The 26123-nt window shown below is 41.4% G+C and overlaps 2 protein-coding genes and 1 long non-coding RNA gene across 7 annotated transcripts; 1 reads left to right on the top strand and 2 right to left on the bottom strand.

The window, feature by feature from the left end:
* Window positions 1-90: 90 nt before the first annotated feature.
* LOC133162763 (RNA-binding protein with multiple splicing-like) lies at window positions 91-18553 on the bottom strand. 3 transcript variants are annotated; one of them, XM_061292198.1, is made up of 10 exons: window positions 18306-18553; window positions 10991-11068; window positions 10744-10782; window positions 10107-10145; window positions 9078-9140; window positions 7520-7670; window positions 6446-6573; window positions 5635-5704; window positions 3470-3579; window positions 91-2652 (listed from the first exon to the last, which is right to left on the bottom strand). In XM_061292198.1, the coding sequence occupies exons 1-8, from the start codon at window positions 18360-18362 to the stop codon at window positions 5642-5644; spliced, it is 618 nt and encodes a 205-aa protein (XP_061148182.1). In that variant the 5' UTR covers window positions 18363-18553; the 3' UTR covers window positions 91-2652; window positions 3470-3579; window positions 5635-5641. The 3 variants fall into 3 exon arrangements, with proteins under 3 accessions (XP_061148182.1, XP_061148174.1, XP_061148190.1); XM_061292190.1 differs by having other exon boundaries at window positions 5641-5704; XM_061292206.1 differs by lacking the exon at window positions 10107-10145 and having other exon boundaries at window positions 5641-5704.
* On the top strand, window positions 17580-21335 carry LOC133162801 (uncharacterized). The gene is made up of 2 exons (XR_009716281.1): window positions 17580-17618; window positions 18929-21335. It is a non-coding gene; the product is annotated as an uncharacterized LOC133162801 (long non-coding RNA).
* On the bottom strand, window positions 21290-26123 carry LOC133162739 (tetratricopeptide repeat protein 31-like). 3 transcript variants are annotated; one of them, XM_061292147.1, is made up of 17 exons: window positions 25964-26123; window positions 25799-25821; window positions 25533-25551; window positions 25179-25312; window positions 25041-25109; window positions 24827-24880; window positions 24573-24737; window positions 24224-24373; window positions 23866-23923; window positions 23701-23791; window positions 23459-23600; window positions 23164-23268; window positions 22888-23090; window positions 22292-22366; window positions 22107-22209; window positions 21926-22026; window positions 21290-21515 (listed from the first exon to the last, which is right to left on the bottom strand). In XM_061292147.1, exons 1-17 carry the CDS (start codon window positions 25965-25967, stop codon window positions 21440-21442), a joined length of 1572 nt encoding a protein of 523 aa, XP_061148131.1. In that variant the 5' UTR covers window positions 25968-26123; the 3' UTR covers window positions 21290-21439. The 3 variants fall into 3 exon arrangements, with proteins under 3 accessions (XP_061148131.1, XP_061148141.1, XP_061148150.1); XM_061292157.1 differs by having other exon boundaries at window positions 24621-24737; XM_061292166.1 differs by lacking the exons at window positions 25179-25312; window positions 25533-25551; window positions 25799-25821; window positions 25964-26123 and having other exon boundaries at window positions 24827-24941.

Genomic DNA, 26123 nt, shown 5'->3' with positions numbered 1-26123 from the left:
CTCTTGGCAACTCTTTTTTTAATGATTCCTATAAACTTAAGTGTAAACTCAAATATCTTTAGGGTAATACAGAAAAACCAAAACGTCAAGTTGGGATCATGTCGATCTTTAATGGCAAATGGCCGAAATGTCTTGTTTGAACATTTTCATAAAAACATTTTTTTGTTTTGTTTTGAAACAAACAATGCTAGCCTAATATGCAGCTAGCAACAGCGTATACACAAACAAGCATGTACTGTACCATATTAGAAAAACGCCCCAATGGCATTTGTTTTCTTTTTGTTAGGTTTTTTTTTCTTTGTCAGGATTTCACAGTGAATTATGTAGTATTTATACAGTATATGATACATACAGTACAGTATGTTCCAACCCGTCAGATACAACACGCACACATAAAAAGGAATATACAATAATACTTACATTGAATTATATAATTGGGAAAACAACACCCATAAAACACGCACACACACTCTTTATAAATACTTGGAAAGAAAAAAAGCAATGCGAAAAAAATTTGCATTAAAAGCAAAAAATAATAAATTCTCGGATCGGATACGATTGTGCATATTAAGAATTGTTACACATCAGCTAGCCTGACGCAAAAGTGTATTCGAGCCACACAAAATGTGAATAAAGTTACCAGAATATTTACGAAATAAATTGCTCGATTTACAGAGAAATAAAGACAAAATAAATTGTGCATTCAAAGAATAAAGTCATATTTTCAGGAAAAATGTAAAGCTTAAATTGTAATCCTGCGGGGGGAAAAAAATCTCACAATTTCTTTAAAAAAAAAGGTTTTTGACAAAAACATGACAAGAGGAAAATCAAATGTACAACAGCCTTTTTCTCACAATAGAACAACTTTTCACAAAATATGACTTTTTTCTTTTTTCCTCAGAAGAATACGATTTACTTCTTGTATGAGTTTGGTTTTATTTTTTTTCCTAGAATTTTTTGGGGGTGATGTTGCAACTTATTTCGGGTAACATTCCGACTTTTTTCTCGAGTCATTTTCTTTCCATCCAGTGTGGTCCAAATACACCTTCTTAACTATGATTGTACGTAACAGGGAAGATTTTTTTGTGAAAACAACATGGAAAATTTGGACGTCAAACTGTCGCGAGAAAAGATTTTTGCGATGAAGGACGTTAATACAGCAGGCTCCCTTTTTTTAATATCTACATTTCAGTAAAGAAAACTAGTTTGGCTGTCTAAAAATAGACGAAAGTAAGCGCCTTTAGCGAAAGAAGAAAAAAAAATCCGATTGAGGACTTGAAAGGCGTCAAAGACAGAAAAGTTGCACGGTTCGAGCTCGCTCAACTCCAGTGTACAAAATGAAATGCCTTTGGTCTGTAGCTAATTATAGCCGTGTATTGCGGTCCGGAAAACGAAACACCCACGCCAACAAGAGCGCGCCAACAGGACAACTTTGGTATCGCACTCTCTTCACGTTGGTTTGCAACGAAAAACAAAGCGACGGCATTAACTCCAGAGGTCAAACAAATAAGTTTCATGTTGAACTAGATGGAGGTAACCGGTTAGCATTTAAGTTGGACTGCCATGCAAAACACACAAAAAAAAAAAAAAATTGTTCGATTGTCACAAGAAGTCGTAATATTGTGGGGGGGAAACTCAGCCTTATATAAGCAGAGAAAATAATCAAAACAAGTGTATTGGTCGTAAAGTTCCAAGAAAAGAAAATTTACTTTGTGGGACAACTCTCAGAAATATTTTTTGCAACTGTCACAGCAGCTTTCTTTTTATTTTAACACTAAGAATGTTTCTTGTGAAAAAACATTTCCCCTGTAATCAAATTTTGTAACATTACTTTTGTTTAACAAACCTTTATTTTTAGGAACTTGTATCGTTATTGGTGCCAATACTGGCTTCATTTCAAGGTATCAGTACTCAGGGAACCAAAGGTTATTTGCCATGAAAACCACTTCTTTGTCTTCTTTAAAAGAAGAACATGGCGACAAAGAAGAAGCAACGGTGGTGGGTAGTCATGGCAACTAATTTTCCGTTTGCACAATTTACAGGGGGTCGAGATTGATTGTTAGATTCTGCTTAAGGTAAAAAAAAAAAAAATCTCAAAATGTTACAACCATCGCCTTGAACTTTTTCTCGCAATGGTATACTTCTTTTTCCCCAAACAACAGCACGACTTTAATCAGAAAACCACTACTTGTAATTTCTTCATTTGCTGTCATATTTCCGCTCTAGGCCAACATGAACCCTTCGAAAATGGTTACAAAAATACCTCTTTCTTAAAAAACAAGTACAACAATTTTTTTTTTTTGATCGATTTTTTTTTTTTGGAGGGTCAATGTCATGCTCTTAATAATCCTACTAACATGAATACGAATGATATATGGACTACTAGTCATATAATAACGTCTTCATCTTCAGCATCCGGCAGCGCTTTAGCCACACGCCCGTGCATATGAACGCACATCTCCTTGCATACTTGTAAACAAAGTGGGGCGGGGCGAGGGCTGCTGGGGGTACCTTTGGCCGAGGTGAAGCCAGAGCGCCGCCGGGATATCTTGAGTCTGTAACTGTAATTTTTTTTTTTTTTCATTTTTTAAATGCGGGCAGGGGAGGGTTCTCGATGTGTGATGGAGGCGGGTGTTTTGTGTGCCCTGAGGCCTGCGAGAAACAGCAAAAGAGAGTGGGGAGGGAAACAACAAAAAAGCGGGTGAGGTTGCTATGGTGACTGAACTCTCATAAAAGCACACGGGGGGCGGGTGAAAAGCGGCGAGGTACAACAGGACGGAGCCAACCACCTCGCGACGAGGCAGTAAATAGAAATAAACCTGTGGCCAGCACGAAACGTTATACAGTGGCTAGCATGTTTTTGCCATTTTAAAATCAGCTAACAAAATGTCTTGAATTTTTTCTCATGACTTCTTTTCATTACATTATAATTTTTTTTTTTTTTTTACATGACACTTCCTGAGTGTCTGAGTAAATACAACTTTATTCATCATAACCTGGCAACTTTTCTTCTCGGAGCGATGTCCTTCTTATAAAGTTGGGACTTTATTGGGGATGGGTACCGAGTCCCGATACTAACCTGTACTATTGGCTGAATTACTAAAAACTGGAGTTTTTATTCGCTAAACTTCACCTTAAAAAGCTCTGTCTTGAAGAAATTACTCAAAATAATTTTCGATTTATGAATGCTGTTATGGATCTTGCGCCAGGTTTGAGGTTTACATATAACTGGAAGATTTTAAGTCAAAGTAGAGACATATTTTGTCTTCCAAAAAAGTTAGCTCAAAATTCTGACATCGGGCTTTAGAGCTTATACTATCGACGGACTTTGCAATTTCTTGCAGCGCAACCACAGTACAAGCCAAAGTGAAAGAAGCCAGAGGGCAGAGAAGAAGTGGGGGGAAAGGTGTGAGCTTTACACCTTTTGTCGTTGTCCGTTAGCATCAGCGCACGCTAGCTATACGCTTACCGACGGTTCGCTGCTACCGCAGCCAGAGTCGCTCCTCCTCAAACCAGAGCGGAGAGGCAGTCAGCGACGCCCGTCACAGTCGGCCGAGGCCACCATCACACATCAGGAACCTGAGGACGGCCAGACAGATGTTTACAGCCGAGCAGGCGGGAGAGACACTTGCGTGTTGAGACCAACACAGAGACACATTCTGGTGTGCTACCGACATCTTCGGTGAGTCTCAAAGGGGAGTTGGCAGTTTTAAAAACAAGAGTGAGATCCCGCCACAGAAACACTGGAAGGCAGGAAAGAAGACGATTTAAGAGACACGGCTGGCCTAGCTAATGCCTGACGGCGCGCCTTTAATCAAGGGTGAGCGAATCTACGAGAATTGACGAGCTCTCCAGACGCTCGGCTTGGCTGATGCGGCGCCCGTACTTTCCCGAGACCGTCCTTATTTGTTCCGGCTGAGGCGGCCGAGGTTAAAGACTGGGTTGATCATTGAACACGTCGGTGCGCATTTGGGAACGCTTTAGCGATTTGCCGGCTTAATGTGTTACAGCCAAGAATTCGCGGGCAGACGCATGACGTGAGATCTGTAAACAAGGCCTGCTTGAGACCACGGGAGGCGATTTGCCACCTCTTCAATGAGTGTGACGGGTTTTACTGTTTTCACTCTTAAAATGAATGTGACCCGCGGTTATTTGTGTGGCGGGTTGGGGGGGGGCAGCTTTGGATGCCCGACCCGAAGCCCCTGTAATCTGGACAAAAGCCCTTAGGCCCTGGCTGTGTTTCTCATGAATGCAGAGCAGTTGACAAGTATCTGTCAGTGGAAAGCTGACACATGGAAAGCACGCTTGGATTTAAGTGTTACATGTCAGCAGGCATGTGTGTGTGTGTGTGTGTGTGTGTGTGTGTGTGTGTGTGTGTGTGTGTGTGCGAGACAAAGCTTCGCTTCCTTATCAGAAGGGGGGGGGGGGGGGGGCTAAGATGGAAACCTGTGATGGGAGTTGGTCCAACATTGAGCAGGAAGCGCCGCATTTGCGAAAAAGCTCCTTGGGGCCAATGGCCGGACCACATCCAGTATATGTGTATCGCTCTACCTGACACGAACCCCCCGAGCCCCCCACCACTCGCCACTACCGTGATGTTTTGTCAAACGGAAAATGCGGATTACCTTTCCCTTCAGTTGACTAGGCATTAATGTCTGCTATGAGGTCGTCTTTGAAGGCACCCGCGTGCCGCTGAGGCACGCATGTCAAATACAATTCGGCTTGGCAAACACTGCGCACTGTGGGGGCCGTTCCTGTTCCTGTTCCTGTCAGCCGGCTCAAGGGTGGCCACTTCACTCCAGTCAATTTTGATCTCCAATCCACTTTGATTGGGGAGGTGTATCAAGGAATCTATTGATCACTTTTATTGTTTTTGAATTATTTGTTTTATTTAATTAAATTGTTAATTATAGATATTCTAATGTATTTTTTATAAGATTATTCATATTCAGAGTGACGTGCAAAAAACAAACGGTAGCTAAGAATATTGATATTGATGAACAATCAAATATTTAAACCAATACTATATAAATAAAAACAAAAGGATCTGAAATGCAGAGCTGCTAACGTGGTAAATATTTGTTTTTCAAGAGCAACTATTGTTACCTATCTGAAGACACAATTCAACAAATAGCTTGCAGAGATGCTAACTTTGCTAACCAAGTTGAATTCAAGTGAGACTGTTCCAAACTTGTGTTTTCTGCTGGGCTCAGTAAATGTTAGACTCGGGGTAAGCCTCACCCAGCCACACGCTCGCTCACTCACTCACTCACACGTCCCCCCTAAGGGATCTGAAGAACATGTTTCTTCCTGTCTTTCAGAGCAGGAGAGCTCTGGTGACTGCCGCCTTGTGCAAGAAATACACACACATCTGTCGAGTGACACGGACACACCACCCAGTAGGTGTTCTTTGGGTTTGCACCTGCAAACGAACCACTAAATTGTGTCCTGCACGTGCAAGTAGTCGGTGCAAGTAAATTTCAATACGACGACTCTGTTGCTAGCCAAAACAGCAGCATTCATCAAGCCTTAATACATGAGTATTCAACGGAATCATCAATAGATTAATCAATTCTAAAATGATTCATCAGCGCCGGGCTGACAATGCCTTTAGTCCACATGCGCACTACTCACACATACTTCAACAGAACTGCCTCGACTTCCATCCCTGAGGAGTTCCATCTGCAGGTGGGAGCCAGCGGATCTTAAAAAAAAACAAAAAATGAGAGACAATAGGAAACATTGAAGCATCTGAGACGTTAGCACGTTCAAATGCATTTCTCCAGCTGTCATCATCTAGTGACGCCGCCGCCGAATCACACGTATGGAAATGCGAGCAAAGATAAAAGGGCCCACGGAATAAATAGCGAGGGCCTTTTGGTGCTAAAAATACACTTGATGCAGCTTAAGCTGAGAAAGACCAGGCAGAAGGAGTGCCGACCCAACGGCTTTATGGGAAGAAATTGCCAGGGATCAATAATGAACTCTATTGGGAAGTCGCGCTGGAGCGTTGTAGATTAGCAGCGCTTGATAAATGGGATAAAGGTTGGCGGGGGTAAAAATAAAAAAATAAAAAATGGGGTGGGTCTAACAAAGTAGCTAAAATGATGAAAACTGTAGATGTCATGCCCCAATTAGTTGCCAGTTGCCGCTTCCCTTTCCCCCCCATCAGGAAGTAACTAATAAGAACTACCATTTCAACTGTGTTGCTAACCAAAACAGCAGCACCTATCAAGGAGTCTCCCTCAAATGGACGACTGTGTCAGTGTGGGGCATGAAATCATGAAATACAATATTATTAGTTCAGATTAAGAAAAACTAAACACCTTTAAATAGACTCCTTGTTTTTTTTTTCAAGTTAGCTGTAGTCCAAAATGGCTTAGCAATCAAATTAAGCTGATAGCGTGTTTTTTTTTCCACGGCGGAGGAGGTGCGCCGTGGTTACCTGAGCGTGGAGCGAGGAGGGGTAAGTAAAAGCCGGTGCGAGGGCCGGCGACAGCTCCGCCGGGTACAGCGGGTACGACGCCCACACGTCTGGGCTGCCGGGATAGAGAGCGGGTACTGTGAGCTCATCTGTGGAAAGAAGAAGAAGAGCAGGCGTGGAGTGAGGCCGCTGCACGGCTGTAAACATCACACAGGTGTCAAAAGACATTTTGCGTCGCATTCTTTTCTGAAGACAAAACCATCTGAAATATATGTAGTATAAAAAAAAAAAAAAGAGAGAGGAAAAAAAAAAGTCTAAAATTAGCTCCACTATCGCTGCTTGTTTGTTTGATTGACAAGCAGCCTCTTGGCTTCCAAGTGATTATACTGCGAGGCAGTCCGATTACTGCGAGGAGTCCATAAAAAGAGCTGCTGAGTGAAAGAGCGAGGTGACGGCGCGCAACGGAAATCAAGGAAGCGAGCGCTTCTATTGCCGAGCGAGCACATGGAGAAAAAAACAACACTTTATCACAAAATGGTGGCCGTTTCTTCAATGACGTCGTCGTGTCAGTAATGGCTTCCTTATTTGCCCCCCACACACACACACACACACACACACACACACACACGTTCTCTGGCACCACATTCTTCAGATAAGAACATTTGTTTGCTCATCGGACAAGAATGCAGCAAAGAGCGATTGCCCCATGGCTGCGGAATCCAGGAAGCTTCTGGAGAAAAGTTGAACTTTTGTATAACAAACACACCTGCTCAGCCGCGAGTCAAATACAGCAGACGATTCAAATGTTTTGAGGGAAGAAATATATTCAAAATTAAAACTGCATGAATCACATAAAGCAAAAAGTCACGGCCACAATGACTTTGCCTTTTTTTTCTTTCTTGATTTTTTTTTTTTTAATCACTTTTATATGATCCTATTTACAATTATTTCCACACTCCGTGACTGGACAGTTAATAAAGTTTTTACGACAGCGACAGAGTGACCCTGGGACGGATTCATTCTCTTATTTCCTAGGGGGAAAATAAAAGGCGAACAAATTGTTGTCAACTTGAGCGGCTTCAGTGCGGTACTCACACGGGTCTCTGCTAATGAACTGTGGGCCGGGGCTCTGCTGGGATGAAGGGGGGTTGGGGGTGCCAACCAGTTTGTTCTTAGCCATCTTGGTGTTGGCCTTAGCAAACTCCAGCCGGAGGGTCTGCGGGATCTCAGGATCAAACCGGACCCCCTGTGACCAAAAAAAAAAAAACATTTGTAATAACACGAACGATCTCAAATCACATTTGCACATTGAAATGAATGAAATTGCCATTAATCCGTTCCAGACTCCCCCTTACCCTTTAAAAACAACAACACAAAGATGGCGTCTTGTTTTCAATATGGAAATATCTCTAAAATAATGTATTTTATAAAAAAAAAATTAGATATCCATTAAAATGGTTTGTGAATTATGATTTCATGTTGGTGGCATAGTTCACATTTGAGGCACACAGACATTAGGCACACTTTGTTTCCCCGACTACTTTTCTTGGGTTATAAATAAACGCGATGGCGATTCAAGTAATGATGAAGCGACAACAAATTTAGACAACTGAGACGCGAGTTTTTGTAGAGGTCTTTGACATTTCTATTTTTCGCACGCCTCGTTTGGTGATCAGGTGTCCGACGAGAGCTTTCATGTACCTTTTATCGGAAGGTGTTACTCACAAGGTAGAAATTACAGGCGAGAAAGCAATCTTGGTGAGTTATAAATGGCTCAGTTGTGGATTACTGTGACGGATGGCAAATGAAAACCTGGACGTGATGTGAACAGCGAACTGTGTGATGTCATCCATATGGTCGTTTGTTGATTTTTAGCAACGTGTCGTCGTTCAATTGTTTTTTTTGTTGATTCTTTTGCATTTTACAAGTAACGGTGACCTTTTTTACAGTTGTCCTAGTTTAGAATGCTGCTAAATATTAATGACAGATCTTGCGACTCACCTTTGTGATTTAGATTGTGCGTAATCTTTTTATTTTACTTTGTGTATTTTTTTTTTTTACACTGGTGTGACAGCTAAGAATGTTCTTCATGTGGGAGGCTGGCATCTTTTTGATGCCTGGCGTGCATCAAAAGGAGAGGGAAATATGGAAATAATTTTGTGAGAAAACAATTGTCGAAACTGTTTGTGTGTATCCCTGCGGGTTGCTATCTGCATACTCAATTGCGGACAAGTTTGTTTGGCATCATGATTCTGGAAAAAAATCCAACATTCCAAAAACAACCGGAGGTGCATTGAGGCGCAATGGGGAAAGGGCACTTTGCTTATCCCACTACACTTTATCATTTTAATCATTACACAAATAATTTCGGAAGAGGAAAAATTTGGGGCGGGATACTAAATATGTGTGAGAAAAATGTCTTTTTTTTTTTTTTTTTTAAAAGATCTCGTGGAAAGCCTTTCATCAAGGTTGTTAGTTCTATTGCGAAATAACGAGCTCCCAAGTAAGCCCGGGATCAATTTCTTGTTTTTGGAATGAGGGCTTGACCTTGCCCCGCTTTTGCTAGCGGTAAACACGCGTGTATGCAGATGATTTTTGTCTTGACTGCACTTTGCGTGTGATGGGATGCTGGCGGAAAGGGCGTGACACTTACGTTCAAGGCATTCTTAGCAGCCTCCGCCTCCGATCGACTGTCAAAGCTGACAAAGCCCACCGGCTGGAGAGAAAAGAAACACAGTTTAGGGCAGGGGGGAAAAAAAAAAACTGACTTGGCATTCCTGTCTGAAAGGCATAGACGTGTTCCTTATACGAGAAAAAAAAAAAAGACGCATTCAACCCCCACCATGTTTGGTTGTGTTTTCTAAAAATGAGGCAAGGGGCTTTTGAAGATTGTCTCTGTTGATTTTTATTTCCTCTATTGTACTAAGCTGTTTAAAAAACAAAACATTGTGTGACCCTCCACCCCATTTCGTCATATTGTTCACTTTAGTGCTCAAGTCTGTTTATGAACCTGAGGGAAAAGAGAGAGCTCATCCCTATGTTCCCCATTTGCCCAAATATGGAAGCGGTGTGAGAGGCAGGAACGAGATGAAAATGAGTGGCCCAAAAAAAAAAAAAGGGTTGAGTTGAAATTCAATTTTTGCATCTTGGCTGAACAGCCAAGAAGAGCACGAGGAAAGAGACAACAATTTGGGTTGTTATTATTCGACGGGTATGGAAGGAAATGAAAACATCCCGTGGGGTTGATCTGTTGGAAGTGATCTGGAAAAACAGAGGTTATGGGAATTCTGAACAAGGGAGGGCGAGAGAGAGAGAGAGAGAGAGACAGAGACAGAGTGAGAGAGGGGGAAAAAGCAAAACAGGAACATATAAATAGAAAGGGCCTGAGATGGGCCTCTTGCTTTATAAGGAAATGACTCCCCATCGGCGGCGTGGATATGCAGAGCGTTTCATCCGAGCCGTCTTTTCTTAAAAGACTGCAGCAAAAAAAAAAAAAAACTCAAATGTAACCCAGATGAAATATCTCAAATCAAGGCAAAGTACGCCGAGACACTTTTCGTAGAAGAGCTTTTCACTCGCTTCGGGCGTGTTCTCTTAAAAACCTTGACGAGGTACTACAACCTGAATACGTTTTATCTTTCTATGTTGGCCTTGTCCAAATGTCCTTCAAAGATGTACTCACTCTGGAGATTTTGTCCATTGGCGAAGCAAACTCGAACCACTAAACAGAAGGGTGACACCAAATTGCAAAACATTTTTATCATTGCGTGGGGGCGGAGCAAGGCAGCCAAGTAGGATGACTCCTCATAAAACACAAAACTATTGAGTTCTGCCCTCAAAATTAAGTAAACTAAAATTAACAACATGAATTTTGGTAAGCGCGTCTACCATGAGTAGAGCCACAAAAAAAGAAGTTTCAAGAGGCCATGCTTATAAAGACACAGTAAACCTGTCGGCCATTTTAGGCTCAATATTTTTGTTTGTTTCCAATGATACTTTATCTTTTCTTTGTTTTACTTTTGTTTGTTTTTTTAGAAGTGGGCACCTAAGACCAGTTTCATTTAGCAACATGGAATTCGCGTCTTTATCATGAGTAGACCCACAAAAAAAATCCTCATGAAGCCACATCTGCAAAGACACAGGATGTCTGCCATTTTGGACTGAAGAAGCCATTTTAGGTTCAATTTGGCCACTTTTAGCACTCTTTTAAAGTTTATCCTACAGCTCCCGAATTTTTCCGCGTAGGCTAAACATTTGACTCGATGGCACTACATTGTGAAAAATTGGAATTTTCATCATTCCGTTGTTTCCAAGCCTACCTGTTTGGAGGTCAGCTTTATCAAGGAACCTTCATAGCCCTAAAATGAAAAAGACAATGTCGAGTTTACAAACGCGGTCAGTCACAATCGAACGTGGACTCTCCGAAGTCAGAGACTTGAAGCTCGGGCGACCTTTCCATGTGCGTTTATTTCATCATTATTAATGGTCGCTACGATTGACAGCTGGAAAGAACAGTCGCTAAGAATAGCCCTGGCTCATCCACGCGCTGGAAACATCCAAACATACCTTAAATGGTCTGAAGAGAAGATAGAGCTCCCGTGGCTTGATGTCCAGCGGCAGCCCGCTGACAAAGAGCGTTCGGACCTGCGGAGAACGCCAAACACATCGTCACGTAGTCTTTGTTAACGTAGACTTTCTTTGGGTTTGTTTTGCACATCTGAACTTTTCAACTTGAGCTCCTGCTCGCTGGCAGGGAATTTGAATGTATAGCGCCGAGCTGAGAATAAAGGGAAGCGCAAGCGCAAACGGAAATCTAAAGAGGAGAAATCGCCAGGGAGATGAGAGCAACATTCAAAGCTGTTTTGTCTTAAGCGACTGGGCTAATCGAATAATCGAGTGGACGTCGCTGCACCCCCCGCCTCCCCAAGGACCACATGAGTAGCCCGTGGGCCTGTTCTAAAAATAGCTCACCGCTGATGGGATGTTGGGATTTTCTAGGAAAGTTGTAGATGAAATAAAAACGTGGTAAGATTGTTAAAGATAAATTATGCACAACTGTTGTTTCAGAAGTGTGTATCCAAATGACCTTTACATTATTCAGTAGCTCTCGGTTTCAAAAAGGTCGGTTACTCCTGACATAGATCCAAATATGGGTGCTCATGTACACACTTTCTCATATCCTCATCCTTTATTTCTTGTATTGTACATGACCATAGTTAAAAAAAAAATCGTGCCGTAATAAAACTGCATCGTATTTTATGTATTTTTTTTATTTTGGCTTTTTTCTCAATTACATTTTTCTCAAAAAGTTTTTTTTTTTCTGTAAAACCTTTTTGTAAAAAAAAAAGTAAAGCTCTACAGACTACAATTAGTTTCCTTTTTGTAAAATAATAATAACAAAATATTCTTACGGAGGGGGAAAAAAGTATTTTTTAAGGGAGGGGAAAGTCAATCTTGTGATGGATAGTTATATTTTTGATGGGGAAGTCTCAAGAGAATAAAATTGATATTTTTCCCCCCCGACTACAAAATTGATCTCATTCTCTTAAAGTTGTCTTTTCTTTCCCGCTGAAACAAAAACGGCTGCAATCTTACAACCATAAAGACTGTCAAGGATAAAGTAAATAAATTTATTCTCATGATGACATTTTGACCTGCGAATGAAAGTGAGATATAAATAACACAGCTAATGATACCAATGGTGAAGATACAGTAAGTGTCCAAAGTTGCTCAAGTGGTCCTTGATTGGATTTTGCGTAAACGCGCCGAGATTCCCAGCTGAGGGGACAAAGGAAGCGCTGAGCTAACACTCCAGCTCATTCCCACATGTAACCTGATCTGCGCGACTGATGCCAATGGAGAGAGAGAGCAGCACACAAACAAAGGAGCTTAGCAACCGGGGAGGAGGGGGCGTAGTAGTGGGAGGGCTACGCTGGACCGAGGCACCGCGCCAAACATCACCTTGGTCACCTTTGCTCTTATCTGAGCGGAGCGAGACTCCACGGGGCCGCGAGTGGGGTCTGCCAGGTCTGATTTAATAACGTCAACGCATGGGCTCACTACACACAATCTTTAAACGGAAAAAAAATCGCTAAATATGAGCAAAAGCCAAAATCTTGCTAACATATGATCATAAATATGAAACTAAACGGGGTCTTATCAATTGCTGGTATCGGAAGTCGCAATGAGTACTCGATACCTTAAAATGATATGGGCTTGATACCAATACCTGGTATCTGTACTTGTTCGTTAGTCATTTATTATCGTAAGAAGGAGAAGGTTGAAGAAGGAAAAATGGTTAGAATCATATTTTGCAGTATTGTCATACTTTGGAGGAGGAATTTAGTTAGAGGAATAAACTGAATGTTTCATTATTTCACAATATGAGAATGTTGTGGTTTTGACAGGGTAAATTTGGCACTTTAATAAAGTCATTAAAATAAATAAGTGCTTTGGCGGAAAATGTCGCAATTTCTTAGGGAAGAAAACTGAATGAGGTTGAAAAGTTACAAGATGTTTTTTGAGGAAAATGGCAAAAAAAAATGCTGTTTGTTTCTCAAGTGGAGTAAATATGTTGCTCGGTTTACGAGAAGGCTAACAAACATTTGAGGTATCTCACTCATCTAAAGCGGGACCGCTAAGCTATTCAAATGTCCATCTCTTTTGTCCGCGAGACCCCGTCGGCAACAACGGGCCATTCTCGGCGCCGTCCCGCTTGATCCCTGAGACTTTCTGACGTCAGCTGTTGCGGGTGGTAACCGTTCCGCCGTGCGTCCGGTGAGTTTGCACATTCCCAATGATTCAGCTGCAAAATCTTCAAACATCTGCTGCAGATTAAGCCAAGCGGCTGGCTCTTTGTTGACTGGACTTTGGGGTCGGCCGAGGCGCGGAAAGCCGGATGTCAAGGTGCCTTTTTGGGGTCGAATCTCGTTTGTTGGTTTTGTCGTTTTGAGTTTTTTTTGCTTCCTTGTGAGTCAAGACAACTTCTAAACGGGGCATTTGAATCGTTGACCGTATATGGTCACAGGCGGGCAGATTTAATGATAATAATACTTTTTTTTTTCTGAAATTAATAAGTAACCTTATTTTTATGCAATGAAAGAAATGGCCTTTAATTTTGATCGTATTACATGCATGTTAAGCAATTTTTTTTCTCTCAAAAAGACCCTTGAGGTAAAAAATGTTTTCTTTTTTTGTGCTGTTTTTTTAGAATTGTCACTCTTATGAGAATTGTGTTTTTTAAGGGAGAAAAAAAAGCACAACCGAATTTTGAGGGGAAAACAAGACTTCCTGGGGGAAAAAAAACACCAACTTTACTCTGTTCATGTTCCCAGAAAAAAAAAAAAAAAAAAAAAAAAAAAAAAATCACAAATGGAAAACGTAACCTTATAATAAAGATGATTTTTTTTTCCCCCGGAGATAAATTGGAAGCTATTTCCTTCGAGAAAAGTCCTGTTGTATTCTTTTTTGTAACATGAAGGCATAGTTTTAAACACACATCCACTCAACAGAATCTTCCTGCAAAATGGCACTCTTGGAAAAAGTCTTCACTTGTGCTGGCAGCTTATTCCGTTTGTGTGCAGCATAACAGCTAAGTGTAGCTTCACCGTGTTTACTTTGAATTCATAGATCACTACAGGCTTTATGCTCAAATCATCAATTTTAATTCCTTTAATTCGAATAATAAAATATTTCATTTTGTTAAGCACACCACAACATATTGGGAAGAAGAAAAAAAAAGCCTAGTCCTATTAGGAGCCGAAATTGTTTTGTTGGGGAGGGTCTAAGGAGGGCGACGACCCATTCCTTCTATTTCCATCATCTCCCATGCGAACAATCGCTTGGAAACCCGAGCGGTGTCCTGGAAAGGGATTTTGTTTGGCCTTGGAATGTCTCATTATAAACTCCGTGTGACTTCCGCACATATTTGCTGACTTTAATTGACCACCTTTTTTTTTTTTGAGCGACTCAAATGAGAGACATGACCTTGGTGCGATGGGAGATTATTAGCGTTGCCCCCTCCATGCTTCCGCCCTCTCGTGAATGTACATGTGTGTGTTCCGTAGCCAAGTTAATAGATAAGTCTTTCGAGCCAAATGCAGCAGGACGCTGGTCTAACCTTGACGTGGCCACTCACCACACGACTCTATTGTTGGCATTTTCGCCCCACTATCACAATCTGACACAAAGCTTCTCTCATTAGCCTGTAGAAGAGGAATAAGCGACGAATGATTTTGTCGCATCGCTCGGAGTGGAACGGACGCAGAGGTGTGAGGCCACCTTAATCGGATGACTTGGTTTATCTGGTAACAGGTCGTGGGTTTGAGTTTCACTAGAGATTTGTGAGGAGGGGGGTGCGGGTCAGAGGTTGGGCAAAGTTTATTGCCGAGGGCGAGTGCACTCGAGTAGTTGCTTTCAAGCAACAATTAAAGCGCTGCCGAGCTGTAAATGTTCCAATGGGTTAACCTTTAAGAGTGGCCCTCACCATGACCTATAAAAGTACAACAAAGACTTTTTTTGCATTATTATTATCATTGATTAAAAAAAATTCGAACCGCAAACGTCTCCACAGAAAACCATAATAAAATTGTGTTTTGTTGTTTATTTTTAAAAAAATATCAATTTAGAAAACATCTCAATCGTGCAGCTTGTAAGCTGTTTTTTCCCCCCGACAAAAAATCTTCACCTAATAAAAAGTATACAAAGAATGAGAATAGCTAAAATCCGCAAATATTTGATGCTCCCTTCTAATTGACATGAAGTCTGACAAAACACCAAAAAGACTATAACTAAAAATAAGTATTGCTTTGGTGTCATTTTAATTTCTTTTTTTAGACTACACACTTAATGCAAAGATCATCAGGTATGCCGTGTGAAATGATTGGATTTCACATTTTATTTTTAGAACTTTTAGCTGTTGTGATAAACACATTTTCAACCATGTTGAGGACCCCCAAAATTCAATCATCGAAAGAAGACCAAAGAAGGAACACATTAGGAAGGGATTAAATGGGACAGCAGTTTACAAGAGGAAAGAAAGCATCACGAGAGGAAATGGCAACGAGAACAAGATAAAGCGAGTTAAGGGAAGAAAGCTGGGTGTGGCAGATGGAAGGAAATCAGGGGAAGAGAGATAAAAGTCACCCACAAAAAACTCTCTTGCCCGAGAAAGGCTCAGGAAGTCTGCCATTTTGCTTTGAAGAGGCCATTTGAAGATCATTAGGCAACCAAACAAACTTTAATTACATTCCAAAAAGTTACCCTTCAAACTGATAACTTTCATTATCTTTCAAAACCAAACCAAATTTAATTACATTCCAAAAAGTTACGCTTCAAACTGATAGCTTTAGTCATATAGTAAAACTATTTTTGAAAGAGTCATGCTAACAACTTAGCATCTAGCTAGCTGTAGTTTGTTAAAATTAGACAGTACCCTCCATGACTTAAGATAGAACACCCTATAACACCATAGTATGCCACCCCGACCCCATTATCCGCTATTTTCCTTCATTTGTTTTGATGCTAAGTAAACATAACATGACTTTGGACAAGATGGATTCTCGTATTTTAGTGAACTCACAAATACGACGAAAATTCAGCTTGCATACTTGGGTGAAATAAAAAAGTTCAAAAGTAAAAGTTAAAAAAATGAAGTATTCTAGTTTCTTTATTTTGAATTATGATTATCGAGATCGGACGATGTGAAAAGATATATCGTGATCATATTTTTTCCCGCATTACCCGGCCGGCTCTATCGAATGAGTTTGGCCCAAGTCGGCATTTACGACATTCTTGTCAGACTCACTGGCCAGCCGCTGGTGACGCTAAGCCTTGTTGTTGTCTTTTCAAATAGCTCTTGTCGCACAGCTGACAAATGGCTCAGATAAGATGACAATTCCCCTGCCGCTTGTATAAATAAACTCCAACCTATCAGACGGCAAAGCTGAAGGGGGGGGGGGGGGGGGGCTCAAAAGCAGTGAGCCTTTTTGATTGTCTTCATTAGCAGGCCATCAGATTTTTTTCTTTTGGAGCCTCCTGTAACGTTTCATGTCACACAGAGTTAATGTATCAGTTTGCCCTTTTCATAGTTAGCAGGCCATCGTGCTACGGACCACCGGTGGCCTCCCCCGCGCTCCCCCACGTACCAGAAAGGTCACGGCGCCCGATGGGAGCACCCCCAAAGAGACGCGCCACATTCGCTCGAGTCATATCTCTTCGGGGTCTTGCTTGTAAAGATCCGCTTCCACGCAAAGTCAGCCTCACGTCTCGAACGGTCGAGCATCAATCAGGGAGCGGATTAACGGAGGCCCTCACACACGTTGCGGTGGTACGCAAACTTCATACGTGTGTTCAGTTTCGCCATATAAAGCGATATCGTGATACGGCGTTCAAACATTTACGGAAAACTTGTTGAGTCCAGCCGAGCTTCCAGGTCCTTACAAGGTCTTGTCACCTGGTTAAAAGCGTCTGGCGATGTGAAAGCGTCCAGAGCACCTGATAGCGCCGGCTTATCAATCGCCGCTCTCCAGATTAGAAGCATACCTCGGCTGCGACAACGCCATGTTTGGTTAGCGCGCCCTTCCGCCGCATCGGCACTTTACTGGTGTGAATCAGTGAGCTATTGCGCTAAGAGCGCGTGAGAGTTATACCTCGCAGCTTGTTAAACTTTGCCTCCCGAAGGTTATTGGCCGGGTTTTAATGGAGGCAGACGAGGTTGGTACCATTCTGGGAGGGGTTCTTAGGTGGGGAAAGTCCAGATTTAACATCAATTCGTATAACCTACCAGTCGTAACGATAGCATAAAATCTTATAGATCACCGAATCATTGACTCTGTAAAGACGTCGGCTTTCCCACACACACAACGATTTTTGGTCAGAAATACTGAACACTAGCGATGTAGTCACTACTTTTTATCAATACCAATATCATTCTTGATACCGGTACCAAGTAGCCAATATTACTTTTGATACAATAGAATTTCAATTAGCTCAATGGAGAACAAAGACCTTTCTGCATTGCTGTTCGATACCCAATATATTAAAATAAAAATGTTATCACACATTGGTGAACTCAATGAGGAAAATAAATTGAATACTGATACTTGGGCATCATTATGACTTGGATGGAAGTACAATTACAGAAAAACTATATATCATGAGGGAGGGCGGTATCACGATACATTACAATATCTGTGTAAGTCAAGGGCAAAAACATGGGTTGTGTCAAACTAACTTAACTTGTGTGATGCATCATTACGAACTGGACATAATTGTTTCTGTTTTTCCATTGGTGAAATTGTGTGACAGTTCACTATTAAGAGGGGGTGAGACATAATGATATTTTTGTAATACAGGGTGCATCGATATAAATTGGTAATGTGGGCCACGAGTCTTTGGAAATAATAGAATTACAAATTAACTTTGAGAAAAAGATATCACGATATTACAATAATTTACCAGTGAAGGGACTATCGTGATACATGATGATATCAGCGTATGGAGGGCAAATAGATAATAGTGGGTCTGTATCATTACACCAAAACTGCATTTTGTAATCCATCTGTAAATGACAACTCGCCCTGATTTAGTTTAGTCTTCAATTTGGAATCTTACAAGATACTTTGGGGGGCAGTATCGTCATCGTGCAGATATTACACGCCGTAAATGCCAACTTCCGTGCCTACTTGACTTTGCAAGTGCAAAATAAAAAATAAAATAAAAACGTCGTAAGTTGCAAGTGACGCCTTTGCGCAGGAGGTCGTGTTGTTGTTCATCGACGGGGTGAACTCTTAGCCCGACCGAATGTTTTTGTCCTTGCTTTTAAGTTCGGTTTTGGGGGAAAGCAAAATAAGGGACCGACCAGGTGCGCACGCCCACTTACCTCTTCTTCGTGGCTGCTGAATTCACTCGGCTCGTTTTCCTTCTCGGCTTTGTTCATCCTGAACGTGCACAAAAGCAGCCCCGAAAGTTACTAGGTTCAGTTGTTATTCCTTAACCGAGAAAATAAGCTTCTCCTGTTCCGAAGTGCCCCTCCGTTGGTCCGAAACGGAAGACAGCGACTGCGGAGAGGAGTGTGAGAGTGCCGCGGGCGAACTTGTCTCCTCATCTCAGAGCCGAAAAGGAGGGGAGGGGGCCCGGGAGGAGGGAGGGGGCCCGGGAGGAGGGAGGGAGCCCATCCGGAGGGATGGCGCCAGGGCGGGCGTGGAGCTCGACAGGGAGGGGCGGACGCTACGGATATGCATATTTTTAACAAAATAACGAGAATTTGAAAAATGAGTACATTATATTCTTTATAGTTTAGCTACAACTATTGTGGTAAATTCAAAGAGAAAAAAAAAACACAATTTAATAAATGATTCATAGAGGCACTAAAAATGTATTTAAAATTGCAGAATATTGTTCAAAGTTTTTATAAAAATGGCATAACCAATCATCATTTCAAATTGGACAGGTATAAAAACTTGTTTTAGTTAGTAAAATTAAAAACTTACCCATGTCTTTTAGCAACGCCTGCTACTGTCTGCAGTTGAGTAAGGAATGCGACGTTTGATGACATCACGTCGAAATGCATGAGTCAGCAGCAGCAGCAGAAACCAAAAGAACGGGCAAGTTCGACATGAATTGACAACATTCAGACATCAAGTGCTGCACCAAACCACTTGGGAGCTTTTGACTTTCAGGAGTCCGCAGCTGAAACAAAAGAAAAACGGAGACGTTTTTAAACAGTCACACCTATGTACTGGGTAAGGTATGCGTGTGTGCGCGTGTGTGTGTGTGTGTGTGTTGGGGCGCTTGGTGCCTACAAACACTCCATCGATCAAAAGGATTGTGAGCAGCTGCATCTGAACATGATCGCAGACCTTAATGCACGCAAAAGTTAAAAAAGTGTTAAGCTTAAAAGTGAAATACAACTGAGCTGTACTTAATTTAAGCCACTGTAACATTACTTTATGCAGTTTGATCATTTAATTCCGTGATTCTTTCATATGCCACTAGATGGGGTATCATGTGGTTTTGAGGTTCAGGCTGGACCATGTCAAAGCTTGCTGTCACCTCCCTTTGCCAAGCCCTCTGTCTGTCTGTCTACATGTGTGTGTGGGGTGGTCGAGTGAGGGAGCACCCCCACCTCCTCCGCCCCTTCTTCAGCATCAGACCACACAACTCAGCCCCAAGAGCTGTCAAACACAGCTGGGACGTATCCTCCTTCCCACTCTCCCTCCCTCCCCAGACTCCAGGAAGAAGCTTTGATAGAAGGGGGGGCAACAGAGGGGGGGGGGGGGGGGTCCATTTTTACACAAGACCATGCTCCTCCTCTCAAACTGCTTCTCATCAGCATAAAAGCTTTCGTCTCTCATCGTGGATGCTTCACATGCGCAAAAATTGAAACGGACATAACAGGAGGGGAGACACTCATCCGGAATGAAGGCTTTATTTTCGTCTTTTTTAAAATGCAACACCAGCAAAAAGAAAAGGAAAAAAAACTAAATAAAATTCTCCGAACCACAGCCAGATAATTTTTCTGTATTTTAACATGTAATGTATTATCAAATAGGCGGCTCGGTGGTGCACTTGGGTAGCACGTCCGCCTCGCGGTTAGGAGCGTGCGGGTTCGATTCCACCTCCGGCCCTCCCTGTGTGGAGTTTGCATGTCCTCCCCGGGCCCGCGTGGGTTTTCTCCGGGCACTCCGGTTTCCTCCCACATCCCAAAAACATGCTTGGTAGGCCGATTGAAGACTCCAAATTGTCCCTAGGTGTGAGTGCGAGTGCAAATGGTCGTTTGTCTCCGTGTCGTTGGCTGGCAACCGGTTCAGGGTGTCCCCCGCCTACTGCCCGATGACGGCTGGAATAGGCTCCAGCAAGCCCGCGACCCCCGTGGGGACTAAGCGGTACAGAAAATGGATGGATGGATGTATTATTGAATCATGATCACTTCTGATACAGAATCAAGTATCGATATTGAGACGTCCCAATATCAGTGATACCAGCTGTTTTTTTTTTCCAAAGGCAAACAGGAAAGATATGTCCTCATAAAATGTAGTTACATTTATAAAATGCAAATAGTCCAAATATGATACAAATATTATTAAAGTTGTAGTTTTTACATAACTACAATATTACGCATACGTTACTCGAAAGTTAAAACTACTTCAATCATTGCGCAATAAAGTTTGGCACATTTCACAGTAGATGGCAATAAATAACCTTTTCCAAAAATAGCCAAACATCATTTCAACTTCCTCTCCCGTAACTTGCTATCATCGGCAGCCATTTTGTCAGTGTTAACGACGCCCCACACTAACCGACTCCCCCCACAAGATTAAAAGGACCAACACTCACTCACTGCACCCCCCCTGGAAAAACACTTAGTGACGAGCCCAAAATAACGGTGAGGACAGATAAGACTTCATTACGAGTTCAAAACGCACGTTTTTGAAATGTGGGGGGTAACCAGAGTACCTGGAGGAAACCCACGCATGCACGGGAAGAGCACGCAAACTTCACAGAGGAATCGGACCCGCTCCACAGAACTGAGAGGCGGACGTTGTAACCAGTGCGACACTGTGCCACCAGTCAAAAATATTATGACAGGAAATGAATTGGTCATCACAAAACAAAATCATTATTTTTACCAAAATAAACCAATTGGTGGATCATTTTAGGGGAAAAGGCACAATTTTACAAGAGAAGTTCATTTTCTGAGTTTAAATCAAAATTTATGAAAAAAAAAATTAAAGGCAGATTTTTTCAGACATTTGTTATACTAATATCTGTTGTACTAATATCTGTTTTAGTATACACAACGGACGTTGAGCCAAAAATTTTAAAAACATTTTTTAAAAACAACTTTTAAAAAAAAATAAGAAATCCCTTAATGCAATTTTTATTAAAACAGCAAACGAATAAAAAGACAGTCGTCATACTTCAAATGGAAACATTTCAAAAGAAAAACTAAACCAAACAAACTAAACAGCAGAAGGAACATTAAACCAAACAAACTAAACAGCAGAAGGAACATTATTGTTTTTTTAAAAGGCCTTCCTTCTTTTGTTGTCTGTTGGAGCACATGACGCCGCTTCCGTTTGAATTCTGCCTGGAAACACACAATGAACATTGTTCCAATGTTCAAATCGAGCGATGCTGCGAAATTTACTGTCAGCCTCAAAACTGTACTGAAAACACGGTAAGATATGAACTTAACAAATAACACGAAAAAATGACGGAATTGCAATAATCGATTCGATTGCAATATTATGAGACTACTTGAATTAAGGTGCAAATTCAAATTACGTTAAGGGACAAAAATAAAATCACGTAGTCAAAATATGACGAAAATCCAGCCATAATTTTGCATAGAGATATACTTTTTTTTTAGGACAGATTTTTTTGTGTTATTACTGTTGTTACTCTACTTTGGTAAACCGTGTTTAAAGATTGTAAAAATGTCTTTTCTTTAAAGTCTGGAATGTACAGTAGTTGAGTAAAGTGGATAATGCCACTTACTGGAAATTGTCACTGCGGAGGGCCGCCTTGGAGAAGCGCCCGAAGGCGGGGATTCTGTCGGGGTATCGAACAATGATCCAGTTCCCCATCAGTTTGAAGTTCTGACCAAACACCATTGAGGTAAGTTGCAAAAAGATCAGAAAGTTGGGGAGGTGCATGCGAGGGGTATTTCCCCACTCACGTGAAACAATCGAATGGCTTTGTCACAGCCTTCCTGTTGCGTAAAGTTGACGAAGGCACAGCGTTGCTTGAGCAGGAGCTTGACGCTGTGAACTGAACCCGCACTGTCGAGGGAGAGGTCATTGTCGTCAACTTACGAACGTGCTCGCCGTGACTCTACAGGTCAAAGGCGCCATGCACACTAACTTGCTGAACATGTTGAACAGCAGCTCTTCCGTTACCATTGAGTCCACATTGCCCACCCACACTGGAAACAGTTCCCTGCGAGGGAAATAGATGCACGCTCAAAAACGCAGCAATCAAGCGGCAAAAAAATAAACATGCTGGAAAGCAAGTAACAATAATAGAAACGGTGAGATAGGTTTTTTTTTTAACACAAAATTTGAAAATTAATTCTGGAAACAATTAAAAAAAATATATAATAATATAATAATCACTTATTCATATAAAATAAAATTCTGGCAATATCACATGGGGAAAAATGTTAAAAATGATGAAATTAGAATACCGTGAACAAGTCTTAAAATCCGAGAATAGATATGAATTATTGCCATGAACAAAAGTCATTTATGAGTATAACATAATAACAATAATAACAAAAAAAATAATCTTTGAAGTTTCAAGTAAATAATCAAAATAAGTACAAAAAGTACAAATAAGTGCAAAAAACGAGAATGAGGTTGAAACAAATATTCACAAACATCCCAAATACTACGAGGAAACGTTAAGTTGTCCTTTCCCATGTGCCGACTGATCAAATAATATTCATGTGATTGACTTACGGCTGACAATCCTCTTGACTTTGGCTGTTGAAGGCGCTGTGGACCGCCCCGGGGTGTCTGGTCTTCATGGGGGTTTCTGGAGCTGCCAGCACTTGGGGAGCTTGGATTTGGGGCTTTAATGCAGACAGCACCTCGCGTGCCTTCTTCACCGTCCCGTGTATAATTAAGGCATTTGAACTCTGGTCCCGCGTGAATCCGTACTCCTGAAACGGAACGGTGGCGACGGCTCGTCAGTGGGAAAACCTTCAAAGTCAAGGTGCCGGTGTGTACGCTAACCATCAGCTCCAGTATCTGCGTTTGCATCATTTCCTGAGCCGCCTCAGCACAAGAGGGATCCAGCTTGAGAACCCCCTGGAAGGCTTGCGCCGCCTCCTCATATCTCTGGTGAGGGGAGTAAGACGGTGCGAGCTTTAGTGACACCCAGATTTTATTACTTGACTAACAATGTCCAACCTCATTTTTTCACTCAAACTTAGAAGCCATTCTCCAATAACTGCAGCAGTGTGCATGACTTGACGAAATGAACACCACAACCCAACACGTAGTGAAACATCAAAAAGTGGACAGTGACCTTCAAACCGGCTAAAGCCCGCCCCTTGCGAAAGAGGCCTTTAATCCAGCACGGGGACATCTTGAGGCATAACTCGGCGTCAGCCAGGGCCTTCTCATAGTCCTGCAACTTCTCCAAACAGAACGCTCGATTTCCAAACAACCTAAAAGGAAAAGTTGTGCTGCGTTAATGTTTTTTTTTTTGAGACTTAAAAAAAAAAAAGAAACATAAAAAAAAAATGTAGGCCACGTAATGGTACCGACCTCATTTCCGTAGGATTGTACTGGATGGCTTGGGTAAAAAAATCCACCGCTAAATCATAACGTCCATCACGAGCGCATTGATTCCCCTGAGCTTTGAGAAATTCAAAAAGTGTTTATAGCCAACAAAAATGATGCGCAAATGAGTGGGAAAATGTGAGAACCCACTTGCGAGACCGTTGCTTATTTCAACATGATCGGTCAGCACCGAGCGGTCAGGAGAAACCTGTGGGGAAGCATGACAAAGATGGTCAGAAACAAAATGTGTTTTTTATCTTGGCAAGTTTATGAACAATTATACAATTTAACCGACATCATTTCATGTATATCTGAAATTGTGATGTGCCGGTATATCATGTTCCAGTTTTATATCAATAAAATTAAAAAAGCAATTTTAAGGAGAATAAATGTTTGGGGAAGAAGTTGAAATTTTACAGTCATAATTTGATGAGAATAAAATTCAAAAAAATTTTCAGTGAGAATCTAAAGTAAACAGTTGTAAGAAAAACAAATTGGAGTATCCAACCTCCTTCTTGATGTCATTGTGAGATTCTTTGGGGAGTTGTGCTTGGTTGGGCGACTTCTTTTTCTCCTTCTCAGGTTTGGACTTGGCACCACATTTATGCTGAATTCTTTGGGCCGCTTGACTCACAAAACAACTTGTCAAATCCAGTTCCTTCAGAAGAATAAATTTGAATAAATTAATCAATCACTTTTGCGTTAAAATGTGTATAGAAGATACAGTATATATTTTTAAATAATATTGTGAAACTCAGTTCCTTTGAAAAAAGATTGATGATCAAAACAAACCATATTTTAAGAGATTACCAAATAGCAGAAAGTGACTTGAGGAAAAAAAACAACCAAATAATTACTTTTAAAACCTGGTTGCAACCATCCTCGGAATGGCTTTCATCACTTGCCTCAGATAGCGTGCCTGCTTCCGCTCCGACTTCAAATTGAGCCTCCGCACCGTCTTGCGATTTGTCGCCAGCCGCCAAATTCTCCTCCGCAGTGGATTGCTGCAAACCACTTGTAACCTTCCAAACAGAGAACATTAGCATAAGTAATGGGCCCATTCATATCAAATAATTATTGCTATAATTTGTTAAAAATGACAGTTACTTACGGTGTTCTCTTTTTCCTTCTCCATTTTCTCTTGTCGCTTTCTTTCCTTCCGTTTCTTTGGCGAACAACACAATATGATCATAAGTGTACTTTGGAGTGCATCGTCGATACTGCTACTACAAGAAAGTTGGAGTCATCACTCCATTCTTGTGCTATGATATTCTGAGCTGCATTCCTTTTTGGTTTTTAACACTGCGCTTTCCAAGCAAGCATACCTGTTTCTTCAGCCGCTTTCTTTCTGCCTTTTCTGAGATTTCTAACTGCTTTGTTAACCATTCATCATCCTACAAGAAAAGCGAGGCGTCAATATCCACGTGTTGATCCAGCAACAAATAACAACAACAACGACGTACACTGTCTTCGGTCTCTGCCATCAATTCTCGTTGGCTGTAGAATAGATCGAAATAATCGTACATTGTCCTTGAAGCAAGGGCCACCGGATTACTGCCATCAACTTCATCTTGGTAATCATATGGATCACTTGAGACTGTGAGGCAGAAAGACATGTTTTAAGACATGACAATGGCACAATCCTATTATCAGCTCAGCTTTAGCAATAAAGTGTTAACTTTGACTAAATTAAAGCAGTAATATAGCAATGTTTATTCTGCCGTGACCGGCAACTAAACAGCTACCGTTATTTTGCAGGGAACTTCAACTGTCCTACGTAAAGCCAATAGTATTTTTATAATAATAAAAATAATTACCTCCGTTTCTATAGGTTCGCTGTGTGAGAGAAAAAAATGACAGGTTACAACACAATATATACAGTTTGCTTATTTCATCTCTTTTTATTGAGCTAATCTTTCAAGTTTCACTTTCGTTTACGGGGAAGGGAAACGTGGTGACTCATTGACCCGTTAGGAAAATCACACCGTCGCATAAAAAGGAGGGAATGCGGATGTTTGTATTGAAGAGTGCGGGTGTGTTCGACTTGAATGAAATGAACAATCAGAATCAAATGTTTACTTACGAATGGCTGCATTCTATTAAAATCTGAAAGAGAAGGGAAAATGATAAAGAGTTATATCGATGGAAGGCAATACATTTTTCCAGCTAACTCGCGCGAGAAAACGAGCTTCTCATCTAAACTTCACACAAACACAATGGGAAACGGTTACCAAAAGTATTTCCTTACCCATTGCTCCACTGTAATTATAATGACAAAGTTATAAATTAATGAAACGTATAAAGTGATTACGATGTAAACGCTAAAACATATTCCAGCTAACTTCTCGCATAACTCCGCTCTGGAGGGTCAGGACACAGGTTGAGAGGCGGGACTTCCGGTTATTGAG

Source organism: Syngnathus typhle, linkage group LG1, assembly GCF_033458585.1.
Source record: "Syngnathus typhle isolate RoL2023-S1 ecotype Sweden linkage group LG1, RoL_Styp_1.0, whole genome shotgun sequence".
NCBI classification, from domain to species: Eukaryota; Metazoa; Chordata; class Actinopteri; order Syngnathiformes; family Syngnathidae; genus Syngnathus; species Syngnathus typhle.
This window is presented reverse-complemented; position numbering and strand designations above follow the sequence as displayed.

Excerpts from the sequence above, each read along its gene's own strand:
- LOC133162763 (XM_061292198.1), bottom strand. The coding sequence starts at position 18,362 with ATGAACAAAGCCGAGAAGGAAAACGAGCCGAGTGAATTCAGCAGCCAC. Across the intron at positions 9,141-10,106 it reads CAATGGACAAAATCTCCAGA|CCGGTGGGCTTTGTCAGCTT; the intron begins GTGAGTACATCT and ends TTTTCTCTCCAG. Across the intron at positions 6,574-7,519 it reads GTTCATTAGCAGAGACCCGT|ATGAGCTCACAGTACCCGCT; the intron begins GTGAGTACCGCA and ends TTCTTTCCACAG.
- LOC133162739 (XM_061292147.1), bottom strand. Across the intron at positions 23,269-23,458 it reads GGGCTTTAGCCGGTTTGAAG|AGATATGAGGAGGCGGCGCA; the intron begins GTCACTGTCCAC and ends TCCCCTCACCAG. Across the intron at positions 22,367-22,887 it reads AGTCAAGAGGATTGTCAGCC|GGAACTGTTTCCAGTGTGGG; the intron begins GTAAGTCAATCA and ends TTTCCCTCGCAG.